Genomic DNA, 24,250 nt, shown 5'->3' on the forward strand with positions numbered 1-24,250 from the left:
GAGCGTGTAGAGAATTGTGTAATTGTGTCCTCGCTGTAGCGTATTATGAAGCGATATCAGGAGAAGCGGATGCAGCCAAATTCTGCAGATGCCGTTCCCCTGATGCTGTCTCCATATTGTTTTCCTTTTTTTTTCTTCATCACTGCCGCCTGTCATATTTCCTCAGCTCTCTGGAGCAAGAGACATTTAGACATAAGGGTGCAGCGAACATTTTAATTTGCTATAAAGCTGCAGCAATGCATTGTTTCGGTGTGGGCCGGGGAGTGTTTTTTGTGGGTGTTCCTAAAGCAGAATATCGTCATATTGATCAGCTAGATGTGATAAATGGTTTGGCCATGATCACTGTCTGATTAGCTTCAGGTCTGTCTGACACCCCGTCATGGATTTCCACTAGAGGATTTGAAGGTGACACATGGGCTAGATACAATACACCTGCCAGACGGAGTTTAAAGGTGTGGAATTGAAGCTGCACAGACAATAAGGGATTTCTTTTAGCAGTGTCTAGCGTTTAAAGGGATACAAAATAGGAAATGGGATGGATGATTTTTGAATACTGAAAAAAAGTATTTAAGTCACATTGTCTTGTGATCAGAATTTTTTCTTTTTTTCTTTTGGGCATTTTGCTTTTATTATGATATTTGTTTCTAGAAAAGCTCCAGTCAAGACTCAAATTCAAGATGCCTGCAGCCCAGTTGCACTGCAGTATGTGTCAGCGCACTGCAGGGCTATCAACCTATCAGCATGAAAAAAGTCTCGTAAACACTTTACTTAAATGGGTGTTCATAAGACTGTCATGAAACCTTTATAATCATGACATGAAAGTGAATGATATTTTATGCATGCTTATGACAACTGTTATTATGTGTCATTTACATAGTTACAGTTGATGTCAGAATTATTAGCTCCCTTCGATTTTTTTTTTTCTTCTTTTTTAAATATTTTCCAAATGATGTTTAACAGAGCAAGGACATTTTTACAGTATGTCTGATAATATTCTTCTTTCTAGACTTTCTTCTGGAGAAAGTCTTATTTGTTTTGTTTTGGCTAGAATAAAAGCATTTTTGAATTTTTTGTGAACCATTTTAGGGACAAAATTATTAGCCCCTTTCAGCTATATTTTTTCTCGATAATCTACAGAACAAACCACTGTTATACAATAACTTAATTCCCCTAACCTGCCTAGTTAACTTAATTAACCTAGTTAAGCCTTTAATGTCACTTTAAGCTGTATAGAAGTGTCTTGACAAATATCTAGTAAAATATTATTTACCGTCATCATGGTAAAGATAAAATCAATCAGTTATAAGAAATAAGTTATTAAAATTATTATGTTTAGAAATGTGTTGAAAAAAATCTTCTCTCCGTTAAGCAGAAATTGGGGGGAAAATAAACAAGCGGTCTAATAATTTAGGGGGGCTAATAATTCTGACTTCAACTGTATGTTATTTAAATGCAAAGATGACACTTTGTTATGAAAGCTTGACATGAACAAATCCATAACAACCAGTTTTCATCTTTGTCATGACAACTTGACATTACCAAGACAACAGAATTTGTCATAAATCTGTCATAAACATGATTGTCATGAGGCATTATAATCATAAATATTTTTCTGATGATGTTTCCAAAGCAACAAACTGTATTTGTTATTAAAATGTCTCATTTAAAGTGTTGTTACTGTGTTGAATAACTTTTAACAGCGTCTTTAATATTTATTGACATTTTGATGACAAATTCAGCTTGTATGATTGAGGTAGAAAAATATAAATGACACTGTTGTAAAATTGAATGAAATATTTATTATAGCTTCATGTTTATGACAGATTTATGACAAGTTTTGTTCTCTTGGTAATGTCAGGTTGTCACGACAAAGACAAAACAGGGTGTGATGTGTTTGTTTATGTCAAGTTGACAAAAACAATGTCACCTTTGCATTTAAAATGTCATAACTGAGTGAATGGTACTTAATGAGGGTATAAGCATGCGTAAAATCTCATTCACATTTATGACAAGTGTCATGTCATGGTTATAAGGGTTTAATGACAGTCTTATGAACAACCCTTCAAGTAATGAGTTACCAAAGACTTAAAAGCAACATGTAAAAACCGTAGCATTGTGAAATGTGCTACAGCTTAATGTTTTAAATATTTCGAAATGTCATTTATTTCTGTAATGGCTGAAAACCTGAATTTTCAGCATCATTACTCCAGTCTTCAGTGTTACATTCAGAAATCCTTTAAACATGGTGATTCAGTGCTCAGCAAACATATCTTATTATAAATGGTAAAAGGTTGTGCTGCTATTTTTGTGAAAGCAGATTTTTCATTTATTATTCAATGAATAGAATGTTCCGTATTAGTTTTATTTTTTAAAGAAGATTTTTTTTGTAACATTACAAATGTATTTACTGTGATGCTTGGTCAATTTGACACGTCGTTGTTAAATAAATAATTTTAAAAAAGGATTTTAAATGTACAGAAAATATTATTTTTACATTTGGAGAAATGAAGCAGTCAGAATATGCTTCATTTGCAACTTTTAAAGAAACAGTAGCTACTTGTATTGGGCTTTATAATGAAAATAGTTACATGTTACTTTGTCAGAGACACTAAATTCTATCACTTCCAAATTACAAAAATGTGAGGTAAAATGTAAAATAGAGCCACTTTAGTAGTAATTGATTTGCGTTGATTTGTAAAAGAAAGACAGAATATGAAAGAAAAGATGTTTTGACAAAATAGTTAAACTTCTTGCTTCTCTGCTGACTAATTCATTAGCAGTATGTCATAACTACATTATTTTTGCTTTTACTAATACATTTAAAAGTTACTCCTCAGAGATTAGCTGAATCTATTGTTGAAGTAATTATTATTGAATGGAATTAGACCTCTGATACAGTTTGACAGAGCAGGCGGTGAAGTGTTCGTCTCTAATTGGGAGACACTTCTGTGTTCTCAGGGATTTATACAATGCAGGCAGCTACTGTGTAGTGATGGTGTGACAGGAAAATTATCTCTTTAAGGGATAAAAGGAGATGGCTTTCGGTCTGAAGCTAAAAATGAGCTGCAGTGTTCATGCAGGGAGCACAGTATTGAGGCTGATGTTAAAGAAAAGTCAGTTCATTATTTATTTTTGGTAAGACTTTAAATGAAGGGGGTGTTCACAAGATTGCCACGAAGCCTTTATGATCATGACAGACTGTCATTGAAGTGTTACTAGTTGAAGTATTTCATATTACATATGAAGGTGATACTTTTAATCATCAATACAACATAATTTGTCATAAATCCGCCATAAACATGACTGTCATGATGACATTAAAATTGTCTCATGATTTTTTTTTAACAGTGTCATTATAAAGTCATTATACGCCATCTACGACTGCTAAAAGCAGTCTTAGAAAAGAACCCCAGACTTCTCTCTTCCCAGAAAGGTGTTCCCAGGCCAGCCAAGAGACATAGTCCCTCCATCATGTCTTGGGTTTTCCCCAAGGCCTCCCTTCGGTGGAACATGCCTGGAACACCTCCCTAGGTAGGCGTCCTGGAGCGATTCAAAAACAGATGACCGAGCATCTCAGCTGACTTCTCTTGATGTGGAGGAGCAGTGGTTCTACTTCGAGCTCCTCCTGGGTGACAGAGCTCCTCACCCTATCTATAAGGGTCTGGCCTGCCACCCTGTGAAGGAAACTCATTTCGCCCGCTTATATCCGAGATCTTGTCTTTTATTTAATGATCCCAAGCTTATGACCACTGGTGAGAGTAGGAACGTAGATTAACCAGTAAATCGAGAGCTTTACCTTTCGGCTCAGCTCCTTCTTTACCACAACGAACCAGTACATCGACTGCATTACTGCTGCTGCTGCACCAATCCGCCTGTCAATCTCACTTTCCATCCTTCTCTCACTCGTGAACAAAACCCCACGATACTTGAACTCCTCGGCCTTGGACTTGGAGTTGCTGATTCTCATCCCTGCTGCATCATACTCAGCAGCAAACTGCCCCAGTGCATGCTATTTATTTATTTAATTAATTATTTATTATTATTTTTGATGTTGAAAATAAATCAAACAATGAACTAAATCAGTGTTTCTCAACCAGGTTCCTTGAGGACCACCAACACTGCATATATTGGATATCTCCTGTGCCTGCCACCCCCTTACAGGTCAATTAGTAACTGTTAGTGAGCTGAATCTGGTGTGTTTGGTTAAGGAGATATGGAAAATGTGCAGAGCTGGAGAGCCTCCAGGAACGTGGTTGAGAAACACTGAACTATATAATTATTTAATGTTTTTATTTATGTATATTTTTAATACACATTATTGCTGTTATAATCCATGAGAGTAGCATACTTTTTTTTTAAAAATACAGTTTTCTGAATATGTATTTTCAAAATTTGTTTGAATATCCAGAGTCAAGCGTTTCAAGGAGGCTGTTTGTTTTTCCATTCATATTTCTCAGTGATATTTCACACACACTATTTCAACACACATTTCAACTTACAGTCTTGTGCTTTTGTTTGATTGTGGTTCAGCTCGAGGAGCAGCTGAGTCGTTTGCAGAGGGAGAAGAACGACCTGCAGTCTCGCATGGAGGAAGACCAGGAGGACATGAACGAGCTCATGAAGAAACACAAAGCCGCCGTTGCCCAGGTAACTCTTTCCAGCTCTCATGGCTGTCAGAGCTGCTCCTCACCATCCACATCAAACACAGAGTACAGTATGTGTCTCTGCATGCACTTTTAAATTTATGTATGTATATATAATGCATACATGCATTCATATATATTCACAACAAGCAGGAGGGATGTAAAACGAACCTAAGAAGCTTTTCTGAGCATATCGCATGTTACTGCATATCTGACATTTTCCAGTATGATTCATTGCTGTTTCTCAGCAACATGCTTCCATCACGCAAAATCAAATCTACAGCATCGTTTAGTGTGTGCAGATAGACCATTCTGCCTTTTGATTGGTTGTTTGTGCCAGTGTGAATGTGATTGAAGCAGTTGTCGTTTATTTGAGCGTGTGGGTTGATTGTCATTAGCAGTGTTTTAAACACAGCGTGCTGCTATGGCAGCGATGTAGAGATGAGTGATGTGTCTCCACAGACCCCAAGTAAACAGATCCTCTACAACGGAACAGCCCTGTTCCCTAGGGTTTATTTCACCAGCTCTGTGGTTCATTTATGTGCAGGTTTTAAAACACACATTCATACTTGAGGCATTCAGATAGTCTCAACTATCTCCCCGCTTCATTTCACTCATGTTTCTGTTAAGATGCCATTTATTACTGCCATTTTTTGAGCGATGTCATTAGCAGGCAAAATGATAGTTTCTCTCTGCAGCTAAATGGAATATTTAAATAAAAAAGTGTCATCATAGTACACATTCCTCAGCTTGTGCAATGCATGTTGTTTTAATGGTACAGTAGTATGCTGTGAAGGATAATATTCTGTTTTTCATATGATTTTAAATTAATATGCATCCTTTTAAATAATGAAATGGATTGTTGTGTGGCAGTTTAGATGATACAGGTATCTTGAATAATTCATGCATACTAGAAAATGTGTACACATATGGAAATCATGTACACCAAAGCATAACAAATGACTTCTGGGAGATAGAAATGGAGGAATTCAGAATGATTGACCCCTGTCTGGTGCATTCTTTTGCAGTCCTCACAGAACTTGGCCCAGATCAGTGACCTACAGGCCCAGCTGGAGGAGGCTATGAAGGAGAAACAGGACGTCCAGGAGAAGGTGAGTTCACTTTGGCATCAAGACAAAAACTGCATAATCACTGTCAACAATGTTACTTGCATTTTTATTGAACATTAAAGATTATTTTCGTTTAAGGTGGGAAAAGGACAGATTATTTGGAGTTCTAGTTGTCCATTGAACTCGAAAGTTACCAGACAATGCTTTAGACTCTTTGAGTTGATTGTGTTATATCAAGATCAAGCTTCAGACTTTCCTTTTTATGAGATTAACATTATACTCCACCCACTAAAGTTCTCATATTTGAATAGGTAACCTTTAAACCCTGCACCTCTTGGTACTTGAATTTTTATTGGTTGAATCTGGCTCTGCTCACTCACAGTTTGCATCTTTATTTGTAAGATCTTAACCCCGCTCAGCTTTTGACTTTAAAATAAAATCTGACTACACCAAAGTATTTTAATCTCAATTGTATGAGCAGAATCTAGCCCTCCTGTTATTTGACTCCTACTTAAAAGTAGCATCTGACATTGCCTGTTTTCAGCATTTAATACTTAAGGCCAGTTCACAATGCATCAGCAAACACCAAAAGATGTCAATAGCTAACAATCTCTGGATTGTCTAATCAGCGTGTTACCCCTGTCAGTGTCTGTTGGTGTCTGTCTGAGTTTATTTTTGCTTGTTCTTATCATAAGGAGATTTACATTCTGCCCCGTTTGTCCCCCTTCTGACTCAGACTCTGCTCTTTTTAGATTTTTATTTTCTTTATTTATTGGATCCTACTCCACCCCTCAACATTTGACTAATACACTCAAACTTTGCCCCTCTTAATGTTAGACTTTTAAATGATATGATCAGGCTCCACCTCATCCAGCATTTGATTCTTTACTTATAGGAACAAACTTATGGAGCTAAATCAGTCTGAAAAATAATACATTTACATAATAAATTCTTACATGCACAGCAAAATTTACATTTACAAAATCCAATTTGTAAATTCAAAACTCTTTTTTTTATGAAATTCAATTCATAAATACAACACACAGTTTGTGAATTCACAAGGAAAAATCATAAAATATTTTGCCAAATAAATTGGATACGTGTATTTATAAGTTGTGTTTTGAATTTCTGAATTGGACTTGTGTATTTTAAATTCATGTTTTGAATTTACGAATTGGATTTGTGCATTTTTAAATTGCGTTTCGAATTTGCGAAATGGATTTGTGCATTTTCAAATCGTTTTTTCAATTTACGAATTGGATTTATTATTTCCAAGTTGTGTTTTGAACTTCCGAATTAGATTTTGTAAATGTGAATTGTGTTGTGGGTGTATAAATTATATTTTGTGAATGTATTATTTTTGAGACTGATGTAGCTCCATACAAACTCCCCTCCTCAGAATTTCTCTACACTGAAGTCTCTACACTCCTTTTTACAAAATATATTTTTATTTTTGTTTTTCCCCTCACAAAACTAAAAATGTTAGTAATATGCGCAACAGCTATACATAGGTGGCCGAAAAAATATTGGTATTCTTAGCACAGAATATTAGTACTGAAAAAGAACTAGTGCTATATGCAGACATGGGAAAAGAGAAATTCATAGGCACAGTGACAGGGTTTGAATAATGAACATGAGACCTGTGTAACGGAGTATTAGGACCTGTATCTTGATCAAAACTAGGTTTGACCCGTCAGTCAGTGTAAATCAGCAAATCTCATTTATAGGCTGATAAGCTAGATAGACCTGCTGTCTAGAATTACTGCTCAGCACAAAATGCTTGTGTTCAGTTAGTACTTCCATGAAATACAGATTGCTGTCCTTTCTCATTGTATGTGTGTGAAATCTCACCCTTTATGTGTGTGTTTGGCAGCTCACGGCCCTGCAGAGTCAGCTAGAGTTCCAAGAGCAGTCCATGGTGGACAAGTCTCTGGTCAGCCGGCAGGAGGCCAAGATCCGAGAGCTGGAGACCAAGCTGGAGTTCGAAAAGACACAGGTCAAACGCTTGGAGGTGAGTTGGCAGGATGTGTTTGCTTATGTGGGCTTGAGCAGGCCGGCTGCTGGAAGTGTCAAAAGGTCAGCGCTCAGGCATTGAAGTGTCAGATAAGGGTAAAATTAATCTACACAACCACCAGCACTGGTCTATTTTTTTTAGAGACCTTTAACCCCTTTACTAGAAATGTTTTCCAATTTCCTATGGAACTCTTTCTCTACAAATTGAATGTGGATTATATTTGTCCCCCTTCTGCTTTTCAAATGAAATCGAGAGAGGAAATGTACATATTTCATTTTAGTTTATTTATTTATTTGCTTTGCTGGAGGTCATCTGTTTTTGCACTGTATACAGCTTGTGTGATTAAAATGTGTTTTCTCTAATGCACATTATTTCAGCATTTTGTTTTTGTGTGATTTGATGGGCTTTTACTCCTTAAGTGACATTTTCCAGCCGCCAGTCCTATTCATCGTTCATCTCTGTTGGGTGCTCCCTCTCACCTGCAGAATTACAATTGGGCACTCTGCACAAATTACAATCGTCTACTGCGCCCACAGCAAAATCTGTCAACGGAAATGTTTTGAAAGCTCTGTTATTACTGATTTTGATGGATGTATAGCTCAGCGCAGTCTTGGGCAATGTTATCTCTAGGGGCAGCTTGTTTAAACCATGCCCATCCGAAACTGTAAAGAATCTCTGTTTTCCTAAATCTGCAGTTATTTCCATGCCAGTGCAGCCCACCTTTTGTGTGAAAAATCACAGAAAAGTTGCTTTGGAAGTTATTTGGAGTTTTTGCACCATATGGATAGCTTGACAATCTCGCATATTTCAGCGCTAGACTTGCAGGATGGCGTAAACAGCCATGCGGGGTTCAGAAACACTTAAGCGATGGTGCACGGTATTGCTGCATATATGCGTGTTAGATAAATGATTGCTGCATCTTCAGAGTCTTGTGGCGAGGCTGAAAGAAAATCTGGAGAAGCTGACTGAGGAACGAGACCAGCGCAGTGCCAGCGAGAACCGGGAGAAAGAACAGAACAAGCGTCTCCTCAGGCAGATCCGAGACATCAAGGAAGAGATGGCGGAGCTGGCCAAGAAAGAAGCAGAAGCCAGCCGCAAGAAACACGAGCTGGTGAGAGGCCCTTAACTGTTGTTCTGCTTCACTTATGTTCTCCTTCTCAAGTGTTTTAGAAGTCAGTTGTGCCAAAGTATATGCAGACACTAGATTCTGATTGATTAAATCATTTCATTCCAGTCAGATTTTAAAAATTACAGCACGCAATGACATTGTAAAAAAAAAATGGCATGCAGTATTTTGGCAGCAGTTTGAAGAGGGCCCTTTTCATTTCAGCATGACACGAGGTCCATAAAGAAATGATTTAGTAAGTCTGGTGAGAAGAAAATTGATTGGCCTTCATAAAAGTCCAGACCCGAACCCCATTGGGATTGAATAGGAACCGCAAGCCTACCAACATTAGTGGCTGACCTCATAGATCAGGGTCATAAATGAACTTCTTTTGCTCACAGCCAACATAGCTGGTGAATACAGAGTATTAATACATCTATTCAGATATAAGTAATGGAAGAAGTATCCAAGACATCACATTCTTATGGATGTAGTCTGGTTTTTTTTTTAACAATTGAGTTTTTGTTAAGATAGATAGATAGATAGATAGATAGATAGATAGATAGATAGATAGATAGATAGATAGATAGATAGATAGATAGATAGATAGATAGATAGATAGATAGATAGATAGATAGATAGATAGATAGATAGATAGATAGGAGATCTAACCCTAACTCTCTCTTTCTCTCTCTCTCTCTCTCTCTCTCTATATGTATATATATAGAGTATATGTATATACTATAAATAGATGGATGGATGGGGAGATAGATAGATATAGATAAATGGATAGATAATGTGTATACATTAACATTTCAAAATACATAAGCGAATATAGGCATTAACCTCATACTATCATTGTTATTATCTAATTAATTTACTGTTTTAAATATTACCTTAAAATAAACATTTGATTACAACAGATATAGTAAAAAAATAAAGGCTGAAATACTAAATTATAACTCCTTACCTTCAGGAAATGGATATTGAAAGCTTGGAAGCAGCCAACCAGAGTCTCCAGGCAGACCTCAAGCTGGCCTTCAAGAGGATCGGGGACCTCCAGGCTGCTATTGAGGATGAGATGGAGAGTGACGACAATGAGGATCTCATCAACAGGTGACACTTGCTGCTTTAAGAACTCTTTATTTAATGCGAACCTCAGGAGAGCTTCTCCATGTGCATAAGTGGGTAAAAAAAATAGATACGAGACACTGGATCTGGATGAATGCGCTGTTCACTGAGCTTTTGGAGACAGCAATCAGTGAGCCAGTCTCAGTCTCAGTCATCTCTTATTCACACTCTCTTAAATATTTATGTCTTGAAAACTGCCGCACATAATTTGGAGTTCTCTTTTTTTTATGTACTTGGCCTCATCAGTCAGAGGAAGAGTTATCTGTTCAGCCACAGTCGCTCTGCTTCTCTCAATGACCCGCACCTTACTGAGTATACTCTCTTTTTATGTGCATAAAAGAATTCCAGGCTTCTTAATAACAGTAAATAGAGCAACGCTTACACTTCGTAAGGGGTACATAGAGCAAAAGTCAGAGAAAGGTCAGCATTTTCTGTAAACATCTCGAGCAGTGTGCTGCGCTAGAAGCCTTTCACACCGGGCATGATAAATATTCAGTTATAGTTTGTGTTTTAAAGACCATGACTTCTTGTTTTTATTTCATTTTTCATTTGAAACTCATGTATTTCTGCTTCTTGTTTTTTTTATGTTTGTTTTTCATCCCCCTCCCACCTTCCAGTTTACAAGACATGGTGACTAAGTATCAGAAACGAAAGAACAAGATGTGAGAAGTTAAAGTTTGAACTTAACATTAACATGTTTTTGGTTCTTCATTGCCCCCAAAGGAAGATGATGCAGTGTTTATTCAAGAACTTTAACACAGAATGAGCAATATTCTGGATTGTAAATGTCGATTTGGCTCCAGAAAAGTCTGGAAGCATCATGTTGATACTGCATCACACTTCCGGGCATGACAACTAACATCACAAACATGCTTTTTTTATGCATGATACCTCATCCATAATGTATGCGCACTACAAACTGCATGCTTTTTCCAAGTCAAGCATGGCTACCTACCCCAGACGTGATTCGCCTACCCTGAAATGAAACTCTGCATTATAATATTGAACTTCAGTATACCTCATGTTTCACCAGTGGGTCTGGCATCCTGTAACAGGTAAGAACCAGTTTGAGCACAGGCCAGGTGTAGTTACATGTCCACAGAGTCTAAACCTCGGTCTGTCCTCTGACTCCAGAGCCAGAAGGGGCCTATGCAAACTTGTTGGAGGCTGCAGGGCCTTGTACAAACATCTGCGAGGGGGTTGATCTGCCCTCCTCTCTTTTCGGCCTTCCTTTACCTCTCTTACGCTTTCTCACTCCTTTAAATAATTCACACTTCTGTTCTTGGGACTTAGCAGCCTCTTAAGGCAGGAAAGGAAGGCGTGTTCCTCATCAATCTTTCAACCATAAGGACTAAATAATGAATAACCCTCAAATGTCCTACAAAAAGCCCCCCAACTCATCTGGCAACGGCCTACAACGAAGTACCAGCCTTTGGCGTCGAGCCATTTCATTCCCTCGTCAATAGTCCTTGGTCTGCACTGTACACTGTGCTTGGAGCGTTTTCCAGTTTTAAAAACCCTTAAGCTCTAAGCACCACTTATTACATCATGTGAGAAAGTATTAAAAGCTAATGGACAGTGTGCGCATTGCTGATCAGGCTTTAGATGGTTACTGTGTGCCGTTGCAGAAATGTTTTGTTTGAGTTGATGCAGGGATGTTGACCCTTCATTTAATTGGGCAGTTCATGTTATATTTACTGTATATTAGACGGACTGTAAGAGATTTGGTAGCTGAATACGAGAGAACATTAGTGGAGAACCAATTATTCTGATTTTCCAAGAGCATATGAGAGAATAGACAGGGCATAACGAATGACAAATGAGGAGAAGGGAGATTTTGAAATGAGCTTTAATTCTGAGCGTTCTTCCATGGCCCCATTCATAAGCGTTACTTGTGTGCTTTATTCTGTGAAGTAATTTTAAAACTTTATTTGTAGGAAGATAGAATGGTTTCAAATATTTCTGAAGGTTTTCTGGTTCATTGGTGTCAGTGAGTATGTTTACATGGACACCAATAATCCAATTTTAATACCATTAAGACAATACTCTGATTAAGAGTCTACCATGTAAACAGGGATTTTTGATTAATTTAATCAGACTAAAGTCCAGCCTGATCACTTTACATTTTGGCAGTTTAGTGGCTAATTCGCACAAATTCGTACGAGTTTAGTCGTAAGAAATTGTACGATTTTAAAAAGGAGGCATGGCACCTAACCCCACCCTAAACCCAACCGTCATTGGGGGATGAGCAAATCGTACTAAAATGTACAAATAAGATCGTACAAATTAGCCACTAAATGAAAAAGTTACGAATTGCCGTGATATTGTGTTGGCAGTACAGACATGTAAACACCGCAATCAAACTATTACTGTCGTGTAGGATTTTCACCACATTTTGCGACAGGATAGTCTATACACACAACTGATTGACAGATTATTCTTTGCACTTACTAATTCAGTAAAAGATCCAATACCTTGTTTGTCACAAGGGGCATGTGGGAAATGTTCCTGAATGAAAGTGAAAGTGCCAAACTGCAGCTAAAATTATCAAATAAAAAATAAAACACCTGAAATTACATGAAACTCCAGAGGAAATGTGGATAGCATGGTGACACAATGTTGTTACTTGAATTGTGTGCTATAATATGTAAAACGGGATCATGAAAAGAATATTCAAAAAGCAACTCATGTAAACAAAATATTGTCATAATCATATTATTTTCTAATTTAGATTAATGCAAATATTTTGATTACTGATGTCCATGTAAAAAATAGTCAGTGTCACTCAAAATAAATGGAGCATAAAGCATTTTAAGTTTGTACATAGATGATGCATCTCTTTCTTATCTGTATTAAAAGAGGATTTTAGCATATGTTTATACTATTATAGTTTTGATTAAAATATTTAGTTTTTATTTCTAGTTTTTGTTTTAATTTTTGTTAGTTCAAAATTAGTTTTGCATTGAATTTTTTACAGTTTTACATTTTTTTTAAATATCTATTTAAAGTAATTTTTAGATTGTTATTTTTGCATTTTTATTTGTTTTAAATTGTTAAGTCTTTTAATCTAATATTCATTTTTTTATTTCAGATATATTTTAATGAACAAAATTAACATTAATTCAGGGTACCCACAGGGTCTTAAAAAGTCTCAAACTGTCTTAAATTTCAAAACCTAAATTTTAGGCCTTAAAAAGTCTTAAATTCACTGGCATATTGTGTTGTAGGTCTTAAATTGTTTTAAACAGGTCTGTAAAGGTACTCAATTTGTGCCGACATCTATCCAGTGACTAACAAAACATCTTCATAAAACCTTATTTTTTATATGTATGTTTTTTTATTGCATAGAGATATAATTCACAACAACTGTTAGACATTTATACAGCAACTTCCTCAATTAAAAAAAATGTTTAAAAAAGTCCTAAAAATAATTACATGATTATTCATTAGAAAAAAACTCAACCCTGTAGAAGTCTAATATATTATTCTAGATGGTCTTAAAAAGTCTTAAACTTAACTTTATGAAACCTGCAGAAACTGTAATTATAGTTTTAATTAACAATAAGCTTGGTGTAGATGCAATTCAGATATTTGTGCAAGGGCAAATGTTGTTAGCATTAACCACAGCAAACAGAAATTTAAATTGTATCTGTCTAAAAAATATCAATTTTAAATTGTATAATTAAAAAGGTTGCTGGTTTGAGGCCCGGCTGGTTCAGTTGGCATTTCTGTGTGAAGTTTTAATGTTCTCCCTATGTTGGCTTGGGTTTCCCCCCATAGGCCAAAGATATGTGCTGTAGGAAAATTGAATAAACTAAATTGGCTGTAGTTTATGTGTGTGAATGAGTGTGCATTGGTGTTTCCAAGTACTGTGTTGCAGCTGGAAGGGTATTTGCTGTGTAAAACATGCTGGATAGGTTGGGGGTTCATTCCACTGTGGCAACCCCTGATTAATAAAGAGACTAAGCCAAAGGAAAATGAATGAATGAATTAAATTGTTTCATTAAGCAATTAATTAAGCATATTGTTTATTTTCTGTTACTGTGTTAAACAGAACACAGAATCATAATAAATTGATAACAATTGGAGTTGTCCATGCTGTCTGATTATCAAACAAATCTATTATGGCTTCACAAGATTGTCATTTAATATCTTAACGGTCCAGATTCATTTTATTTAACTAGATTATATAATGGAATGTGGCATATTTAAAATTTAATTGTTTTACCTAAAAAAGTATAAAACTGAAACAATATGAGGGTAAATAATAACAACTGTAATTCTTCTACAGTCTTGAATTAGTAAAGAAATAATCCGTGACAAAGCCAAGAAACTGTTGCACTATATAAAAGTCCAATTTTAGTGCATTTAAGGGTCAGAGCTAAAGAGTGAGTGGGATATAGTATAGAGACAGAGACTAGGGAGGAAAATAGAGGGTTGAGAGAGTTCTGTAGGTGCTAATGATAAATGTAATAGCCTGTAACAGAGATGTACAACCAATGGAGGCATGTTGTCACAGACAATTAATGTCTCTCCTCTCTCACTGTGTTGTTTGTTTGTTCCCCTGGGCTTAGGTGCAGCTTAACTAATGGTATATGGTCAAGGACATAAATTGTGTGTGACATTTTGCATTAGCGCTTCATTACAAAGACCCTGCTGTCCTACTGTTTAGCGATGGGCCGGCTAGCAGAGCTCAGGGCTTATTCACACAACGTTCTCACCTCGGTTTACCTCCAGGGCACTGGGGCTTACACAAGAGCCAAAAGGGCTCTTGAAGGAATACAAACCCTGGCACTCTTAAGTTGCCAGACCGTATCGTCAAAGCAAAACTCATTTGACAACAAATTCTTTTATCCTGAGTGTATTTGCTTGAGTGTATCAGATCTTCTAATTCAGACCCTCTCCAGCACCCTGACTGCGAGCATACAGTTAGTGTTTAGTGACATCTGCGCTATCTCATGGCTCCATGCATATATAATATTCTCATATGCATAATACCAGAAATGGAGAGCTAAGCAGACCGGAACCCTAATGTCAGAGAAAAGCAGCTGCTGCTTTAGAGTTAACCTTCTCTCTATGCCTGGGATAATGAGCTGATGTATGTTGTATAATTTCATTGAGATATATTTGACTTTTACGGTACCAGAGGACAATAACAATGATTATTAAAATTTAAATTGAAACAAAATTGTGAAAAAAAAAAGCCCCAGTTCAAAATCTACCATTACCAAATCTTCTCTAAATGTCTTCTGCTTGTGCATATATGAAGTCGTTTTAGCTCTCTAGGTCCTTGAAGGGCGATTCATAGTTATTCAGAGCGGTGTGCTGTGCGATAAGTGAAGGATAAGACTAATCTAAAGAGGCAGGGAAGCATTGACTTGCAAATCCAGCCAAACATAAATCCAATGGTTTTATCTGGTATAGAGAAATGAGCAAACAGGACTGGGATTCACAGTGCTGCTTTCCGTGTGAGGTGCTAATGCATCTGCTCTCAGGGACATTCGGCCTGTGTTTACTCGTTCTTATTGACAGTGCAACATTTCCCCACCAAACCCATTTGTATCTAGAGATGCATGGTATTGCTAGCGTGGTGAGTCAAGTTAATTACAGTCCCAAAATGGCCCATTCCTTCATGCCATCCTTTAATATGGTAGTCCAAGGATAAATTAGTCTCAAGGCCTTTACCTAAGGAAGATCTTTCACAAGCTTTTTAGTTACTATATAATTCCTAATTCTGTTTTTATTTAGCTATTCATTACAGCATTTTATAATAAATGACAAACAAAAGAGTTTAGCTCTGTTTGGAAGCTATTTAGCCACTTACTGCTTGCATAGGTGGCTGTTGTCGGATAACCAATTAAAAATTTCATAAATGACTAATTTGGTTGGCAAAGTTAACCAATACTCTTGTCTCACTGTTCATTTCAACAGAGTTTGCAGTTATCATGTTACTCAAGCATAAAATACATCTTGTATTTTAATTTGTAATAATGTTTAATTGTGCTCAATTCTCATAAATACATTTCAGAAGTGTTTGCAGTGCATTCTGGGAATGGTTTCTACAGTAAAATACCGCCTTGAGAGCTGGCCAAAAGTTTAGTCAAAATTGACTGAAAGTTAATTCTACTCATTTGAAAAGAGTTTTGAACTCAGTGTTGAAGGTAATGAGTTAATTAAATACCTCATTACTATACATAAATGGAGTAAGTTCACAGTACTCGTATAGCTTAGTTTTTACTCAAATGGTCAGTGGCAATCGGTTTCCTCAAAGTTTGAGTTGCCTTAACCTATTAGTTTTTACAGTACTCAGTTGGTTTGAGTTCTCTTCATTTATTGGGTTTTACTGGACTTAAATTGCATCATTTACTCAAATGGATTAAGTTCACAGTACTCATTAGGTTTAGTTTTTGATCTTAAATGGTTTGTTGCAATTGGTTTTCTTAAATGGTTTGAGTTACCTTAACTTTTTGGGTTTTACAGTGTAGCTTTTTAAGCAGCGTTTCTAAGTACCTTTAGATCACAAATGTGTCAGTGATCCTGTGAAATTCTACTTCCATGGGCAGCCGGCTAGGTATTGGAACAGGGCTATTGTCTGCTAAGCTACAGTCTGAATGGTTTTTCTTTTTTCAGTGCTCTCCTTTATTCTGGTTTGGCTTGGAGTTGTACTGACCTCACCCTTTTGGATGCCTGACACATTATACAGAGCCAGCTAGCTGCAGGATACTGTTGTTGGACTATGAGTCTGACTTACTAACACAGAGCCTTTTTTCAGGTTTCTAGAGATTGGGCGCATGCATTTGTGCTGTTGTTTCTCCACCAATAATCCCTGCGTTCCTCCTACTAACAGTCTGTTAGGATTGATCTCCATTTTGTTGACTTTCTCCTTCTTCCTCCTGTACAGTGAGGGTGCCTCTGATACGGACTCTGAGGTGGAGGACCGTGTTGATGGGGTGAAGTCATGGCTGTCCAAAAACAAGGGCTCTGCCAAGAATCTGTCAGATGATGGTAGTTTGAAGAGCTCAAGGTCAGTACTGCAACCTCATTTTCCCTCAGTTACCTCACAGAATACATTTACGTTCTGACCAAAAAAAAAAAGGATTTTTGGAAAAGATAATTAGCTAGAGCTAAGGGAATGGTACCGTCTAGCATATTCTTCCCATTGTCAGCAGTTTGATAACAGCAGTTTCTATAAAAGGGTACAGCTTCACAGGCAGATTAATGGATATGCCCATTGGCCAGTTGGCATGCCTACTTTTGCCTTTCTACTGAAGATGAATTGGTGTTCCCATTGGTGGATACTTTCGATTTCTTTTTTTCTATTTATTCTGTATACCAGCAGAGTTATGTTTTGGCTTTTGGGCTTCTTTCACATTTTTTTAATCTTTAGAAATGTTTGAGTCATAATTTTAATAATTTGAATAATGTCTCTAATTTGGATAATAAGTCTTGGAATTGCAACGTAATGTGCATTTATAAAGCGCATTTCATACCACATAGGGGTTATAGTTTGTGGCAGTTTTTTTTTTGTGATAAAGGCCCTTTTCATTTAATGTAGATACCCGAACCAATAGTATAAACTGTTTTTTTTTAATTAGAGAGGTTTTAGAGAAGTGCCTTTCATTTCTTGCTGTCACATGAAACTTTATTTTTGTTCTCTGTCTGCTTGCATAAACCTGTTGTTTCTCTTCTTGTGTGTCAGTCATCTTTTAGTTTTTTTAGTCATGTATTCTTATTCTTATTCTCATATTTTCATCTTTATCCTTTCCTCCCTCCATCTGTTTGTCTTTCTATGATGTGCATACCCCCTCTGCCCTTCCTTTATCTAGATATGCCGTAAATGTTGACGGAAAGGAAGGGAAAGAGTGGGAAGAGGGTAAAGAATGGAAAGAAAGTGGAAAAGGTAAAGAGTTAGAACCCAGCAGGCCTGTGTCTGTCATGAGTTCCCTCAGCTACAGGAAACGATCCAACATGAAGGACTCTATAGGAGGTAAGGGAGACGAGAGCTCCCTACTCAACACTCTCAAAGAACAGTCAGATTCCCAGGACCTTTCATCCTTCCGCAAGAACAAAGGCAAGCAAGAAGCTGAGGATGACTCCTACTCGGTCAGCTCCTGGAGAAAGGCAGGAGATGATCTTGACGATCGAGGTTCTGTCATCTCTCAGGTATACTCAGAAGCAGCTAGTCGGGCAAGAAAGGGCATGGAGAGTCGCTGGTCTGACTTTGATAAAGAGTCTGTTGTGTCCTCTATAGCCCCAAGCCGGGTTTCTAACTACCGCACTGCGATGGACTTAGATGATGATGCTATTTCTAGTGTTAGTCGCATGAGTTCTGTTAGCCGTCGTCGAAGCATGCCTCGTCTTGAAGACCACCAGAGTGAATATGGTTCAGCCGTCAGCCCCAGTCTGAGCTGCCGCAGTCCTGGAAGCGTGAGTCGTGCTGACTCCCGCATGTCCCTCTCTCGCAGCTGTCGACTCAGTGAATTTGATATTGAAGATGACTCTCGAAGCGTAGCCTTCACCGAGGGTCGCTCTAGTGCTTACAGTCCTCACTCCACTTCTGGCCGAAGCTTCTCAATGCCTCCACAAGCCCGGACCACTGATTCTAGCCCACCTGATGTCTCAGATGTCAAGCCGGTTAGCCATCGCAACTACCTAGACCCTGACCTAGAGGCTGCCATCAATGAAGTCTTGAACTTCAAACCCATCAAATTTAAGCGCACCAGCTTAGAAGACTCTGAAGCAGAGAAAGAGAAACCAGGTGCAAGGGAGGATGACCAGAAGAGCACCAGCAGCTCCAGGACCGGCAGAGACAGTGGCCGCTCCTCCAGCCTGCGCCGCTCTGCTTCAGCAGTAGACTTTATGCGTTCCAGTAGCAGCCTCAGCACACGCAGCAGCCGCAGCAAGAAGAACAAGAGCAAAAAGAAGAAGAGGAGAAGCCACAGCTCTGAATCAGAAAGCTCCGATGATGACCGCAAGAAGAAGAGCTCCAAGAAGAAGGGCAAGAAATCCAAAAAGAAATCTAAGAAAGAATCTTCATCTTCCTCCTCGTCCTCAGAGTCTGAGTCTAGCACCGATTCAGACTCAAGTTCTGGAGCGTCCACCATTTCCTACAGAAGCTCCAGCAGTATTAAGAAAGCCCCTGGCAGGCAAGCCTCAGGCTCGGAGGGTGAGCTGGAGCCCGAAGGTCCCTCTGAAGGATCTCCGCCACTGTGTAAAAAAGACGAGAAGAGGAGGAAGAAGAAAGTAGACAATCTTATGATGAAATACCTGTACAGGCCTGACAGTGAATAAAGATGGCAGTAGGTGACACCTGGTGTGGAGTGAAGGAATGTTACAAGCATGGTGTTAAACTAATCCTCAGATACTCAAGAGCCTCAGTAGTACCATTTGATATCTTGTATTGCATTTTGCCATAACTTTGCTCTCTGCTTTCACATTTTCTTTACACTGTGTTCTTTCACTTTGTTACTCATACATGCCATTTTTGTAGTTTTAGATCAGTGATTCTCATTTAGGTTGATTTTAAAGCACTTTCACAGTTGTCCACCACAATACTAGAAAGACCACATAGCTAATGTATTCATCTTGTAGTTTTGTAGAATTGTTATCATTTAATTATTTTATTTTGAATATGTTAAAACGATAAGAATTCTTGGCCCCATATTCTAATTCAGCTTGATTAGGAATGACTCTTCTAAATCATTCACTGAAAAGATTTTAGGATCTTGTACCTCAAAACAGTAGTGAAAGTCATTTTGAAATTCTTGCTCTAGTCACAGACATAATTAAACAGAAAATCGATTAGGACTGCGTGCCAGCAATTAACCTGAAGTTTGTATTATTGTGACAAAGAAAAGATAAGACTCAGTGACACGAAAAGTTATCGTTGACTTTTTGGAGAGGGTGAGTTATTCATGCATTCTCTACATCTGACTCCTCGCCTTGTTTAATTAAAGGACACAGTTCATTTATATGTTAATTTACTGATAAGATTATGAGCGGACATCAAGAAATTTGCAGGTTGTTTTAAAATGGACCATAGGTTTTCATGGCAGTAGGTTTTTAATAGACAAACTTTTACTTGTATTGTAACTCTATATTGCCTTGACTCTGCATGGCAAGCAGCATCTTGACTGCCCTAAGTTAGAACTAGGGTAGATAATATAATAGTACTACTACTGTATGTTATCAGCTGATATTAGGTAAAAGGTTTTGTCTGTCAAAATTTGATCTCTATGTTTTAGTTTTTTTGCTCTGTACAATTTATTATAACTAATTATTGTACTAACAATAATTTGATTAGGTGATGTTTAGAGCACTACACAAAGTGTGATTTGCATGTGACTTGATCATACTGCACTTCTAATATGTGGTGAAAGATGATATTGACTTATGAAAGGGTCAGACTACACAGTAGGTTTAAAATAGTTATTGTAGTCACCGTTTTACAATATAATGTGATTTTTTAAAATTTTTTTATTTGGTACACTGTTCACTGCAATAGTTAAACTATAACTTGCTGCAACACACCTGTCTGGAAGTATGATAGTATTCTTAGTAGAGGAGCATTAATATGGAAATTTTAGCAGATACAGATAAAAGTAACTAGTTGCATTACTTTTTTACTGTGTACAGTAAGAAATGCGTTATGTTACTTTTGAGTTACTTTTGTGCTACTTTTTATCGCCTGGCTGAGGCTTGATCTCTTCTTCTGTAATTAACAGTGCACTGTATAACCTAAACCTTAATTTACCTTTAAAACACATAAAAAAAATAATAGTTTAAGATGATGTTTTCTGAGAACTTCCTGACCCTAGAGCTATACATGCCGTACTGTATATACAGATTATTAAAAGTTTAAATCAATGTGTTTGGTACTTTTGTACTATTTGTCTTAAGTAAAATCTCTGTCCATTGAGACAATCTCCTTTTCTTTTTCTTCTATTTGTTCTATCATTGACTACGAGATTCATTGTGACTTTCATTTAAAATCTGCAATTTATTTTTTTTAAAGCTAAACAATTAAACTAAAAAACAACCTGTTACATTTTCAAAAAAGTAACTCAAATATTATTACTTGGTTTTTTTAAAGTAATGCGTTACTTTACTCATTAATTAAAAAAGTAACATTATTACGTAACTCACGCTAGTTGTAATGCTTTACCCCCAACACTGCCGATTTCTCTCTATATATTTACATGCTGATAACTGGTATCTACTGTATAGGCAGATAAATATAGACAAATGCCAATATTACAGCTGATACACAGTGCATCCTTTGGGGTAATTCACACAGAACACTTCTTTGTGTCTAAAAACATGTAAGACAGTGCTCAGAAATGTTTATTTTTAAAAGCACAGGGCACCCTGGTATCCTGTTAACAGATGACTGTCTAGCCTCCCAAGTTCTTCCGATTAATCCACTGGTTTGGAACTGACACTGAGCAGTGCTTTGAGTTAAATCTGAAGTCGTTTTAGCTTGACAGGACATGCTCTTCTGACATGAAGACAAAAAGCATGAAGACAAAAGCGCAACATTGGCATGGAAAAAAAAACAGCTCGATCTCATGAGGAAACATAACTGTTTTACTTAATGTCTGAAAATTGTTTTAAATTGTATGTATTCCTGGAACTTAATTTGTATGAAAACATACAATATTTTTTAAAAGCTGTACCGACAAATCCCATCCCCAACCACCCTTATTGTGGATGAGCAAATCATACAAAAATGTGTGAATAAAATTATACAAATTAACACCAATTATCCACTAAATTAAAAAGCTATGAATTGCCATGAGATAGCTTTGGGTAAAACGCGCTCTTTGTGTATGACATCTTAATGACTTAATTAGCTGGTGCAGGTGTGTTTAGGATATGATACGATACGATACAATACAATAAAATATGTATATTTTTGATAGGAGGATTGGACGTCATTTATTAGTGCCTTGAGGAAATGCAGGACTATCATATGATTGAAAACCTTACGACAATACATTCTTGAGTCCCAGTGCCCATTGCTGTTTAAAAATCACCACAACATCTTACACCAATAGAATCGCGACAAAATCTGGCTGATACTGTGTAGTCTGAACCTAGGATTTTAGAGATCTCCTCTTAAATATTGTCCCCACGTACTGAAGTTTGATAACCCAACATTCCTTCCCAAGATTATTATCCACTTTGGTCCATCTTCTCCACATGCTGATCCTAATCAAAGCTATGTCTATCTCCCCCCTCCAGCCCACCCTCCAGCCGCAGACGCTTTTGCCTTGACAGATCTGACGAGGAAGAGGAAGAAGAAAAAGAGGAAGGGAGCACGAGCCGAAGCACCTACCGCTCACGCTACAAACGCAGCAGCTACCTAAACGACAGCGATGGCGAGACCACCGCATAGCGCACACTCACATGCACTCACGTTCACAGGAAGGAAGACTTTTGAGTATAATATCAACGTCTTCCACAATCCGGGATCCAGCGAGGGAGGGGGTGGAGAATGGTTTTTAATATTATGATTTCACATGTGCTTTAAAGGGTTTGTACAGCATCATGATTCACAGCACTGTTGATTCCTCTTTCCTGTTTGTGTGCTTTTACTTCTGACATTCTTCCTCTTTGTTTCTAAATAAGCAGTGACTTTAGCAAACGTTGTGCTTGCATTCTTACTCCAGTCAGGATTCAGTTAAAGGATATCGCTTGAGGCAAAATGCTACAGCCTCTTGCATGGTCAGGGCTGAGCCAAAGATGCATAGCATTATGTAAAAAAAAAAAAAGTCTGAGTTTTTTCAATTGTGTTCGTATTGAAAGGAAAATATTGTATTACCAAAAAAAAAAAAGGAGAGGGTTTGTTTTGGGTACGTGAGGACATTAGTTTTTCGAGGTGGAAGTGATTTAAGACCACTTCCTTAACTACACGCATGTATTTTTTTCACTTGCTTGTATCTTTCTCTCCGCCTGTTGGCTCGAAGGTGAAGGATTCATTTTGCTTGAGTAAGCGAGAGAGATATAGAGAGAGCGCGATGCCTCTTGATGAAAATAGAGCCCATTTCTACTCTTGGCCTTCCATTTATTTTGATGTTTTATGTAAAGAGGAACAAAGGTGGTCAGGTCAATAATACAAGAAGAGGGCAGCATTTTGGGGGTCTTCAGATTTGGAATCTTAATGCTTTTTTTCTCCCAAAAATATGCTTTGTAAAGCATTCTGCTTTGACTGAAGATCTTGCTCGTATGCTCAGTGGTTTATTCCTACACTTTCTTATTGTGGTTGTTGTTGTTCTCAGGCTTTTTGTTTTGGTTATCACAGATGTCTGGCTTTCCCTAGGGATGGCCCACGATCTTGGGTGTATGGGGCATTTAATTTATCATCCAACTTCACTGATACTGGATAAACCGCGGTTGCTTTTTGTGCTGATGTAGTGCAACCAGGATGGAGACGTTTGACAGAACCGATACTGTGAAATCCCAGCTTCCCTTCGGCATGTCGTCGCATTGGATTCATCAGTATTTTTGGCCTTACCTAAAGACTTTGTGACCCTTATGGACACACACCTCTCTTTTGCCTTCTATCGTTTTGTTGTTGTTGTTGTTGTTGTTGTTGTTCTGCTTTCATTGTAGTATTTATGATCTAGCATTGATGGATTAAGCGAAGCTGCCAAAATATAAAAGCAACAGCGTAATAGCAATGAAAGGATCTCATTGCTTCTCCTTGATTTTTAAAGGGAGACCACATTGTGTATTTTACATGGTTTTATAGACCCTCTGTAAAGGTCAACCACTTTATCCTCTTTTCTATGCAGTCATTATTGATTTTAATACAAGAAATAAGCGTTTTATGATGTTTCTGGCGATTTCAAACACATGGCTACAAGATACATAACATTTGCTGGCTGTACACATTAATATAAAATATATAAATATCTGTATGATTCATTCTAGCTTCCAAAATAGCTAATGTTTATTTTCTTTATTGAATAAATGATCACTTGATATAAGTAATAATTTTGCATTACAGTTTAATATATTGTAAATAAATGATGGTGATTGTTTTTGATCTGTTTCGATATGCGTATTTCATAATGCATCTCTTTTTGTTAAGATAACAGGCAGATTTAATTTCAGCATGATCAGCATACTCAAATTTTAAAGCCGTAGTGCGTAATTGCTATATAAGTATGCTTTATGACAAGAGGTTTCCTAAAAATGAATTTAATCTAATATATTACAATTTTTCAAATGGGTTTAACTAATCTGTCTAAAATCTAACAATGTTGAAAGCACAAAGCATAAT

General features: G+C 37.2%; 1 protein-coding gene across 50 annotated transcripts in view; it reads left to right on the plus strand.

Annotated features, from left to right (window-relative positions):
* myo18ab (myosin XVIIIA b) overlaps positions 1-24,013 on the plus strand; it is a 173,054-nt gene extending 149,041 nt beyond the window's left edge. For 23 of the 50 annotated variants that reach the window (XM_068213726.1, XM_073923712.1, XM_073923713.1 and 20 more), the window contains 9 exons: positions 4,531-4,647; positions 5,672-5,755; positions 7,587-7,724; positions 8,653-8,838; positions 9,809-9,948; positions 10,581-10,625; positions 16,865-16,987; positions 17,790-19,262; positions 22,207-24,013. In XM_068213726.1, the coding sequence (XP_068069827.1) occupies positions 4,531-4,647; positions 5,672-5,755; positions 7,587-7,724; positions 8,653-8,838; positions 9,809-9,948; positions 10,581-10,625; positions 16,865-16,987; positions 17,790-19,254 (2,298 nt within the window). In that variant the 3' untranslated portion in view covers positions 19,255-19,262; positions 22,207-24,013. Of the gene's footprint in view, positions 1-4,530; positions 4,648-5,671; positions 5,756-7,586; positions 7,725-8,652; positions 8,839-9,808; positions 9,949-10,580; positions 10,626-16,864; positions 16,988-17,789; positions 19,267-22,206 lie in introns of all 50 variants that reach the window. The other 27 variants (XM_073923715.1, XM_073923717.1, XM_073923718.1 and 24 more) reach the window with 7 other exon arrangements.
* Positions 24,014-24,250: the final 237 nt, after the last annotated feature.

This window comes from Danio rerio, chromosome 15, assembly GCF_049306965.1.
Source record: "Danio rerio strain Tuebingen ecotype United States chromosome 15, GRCz12tu, whole genome shotgun sequence".
In the NCBI taxonomy this organism is placed as follows: Eukaryota; Metazoa; Chordata; class Actinopteri; order Cypriniformes; family Danionidae; genus Danio; species Danio rerio.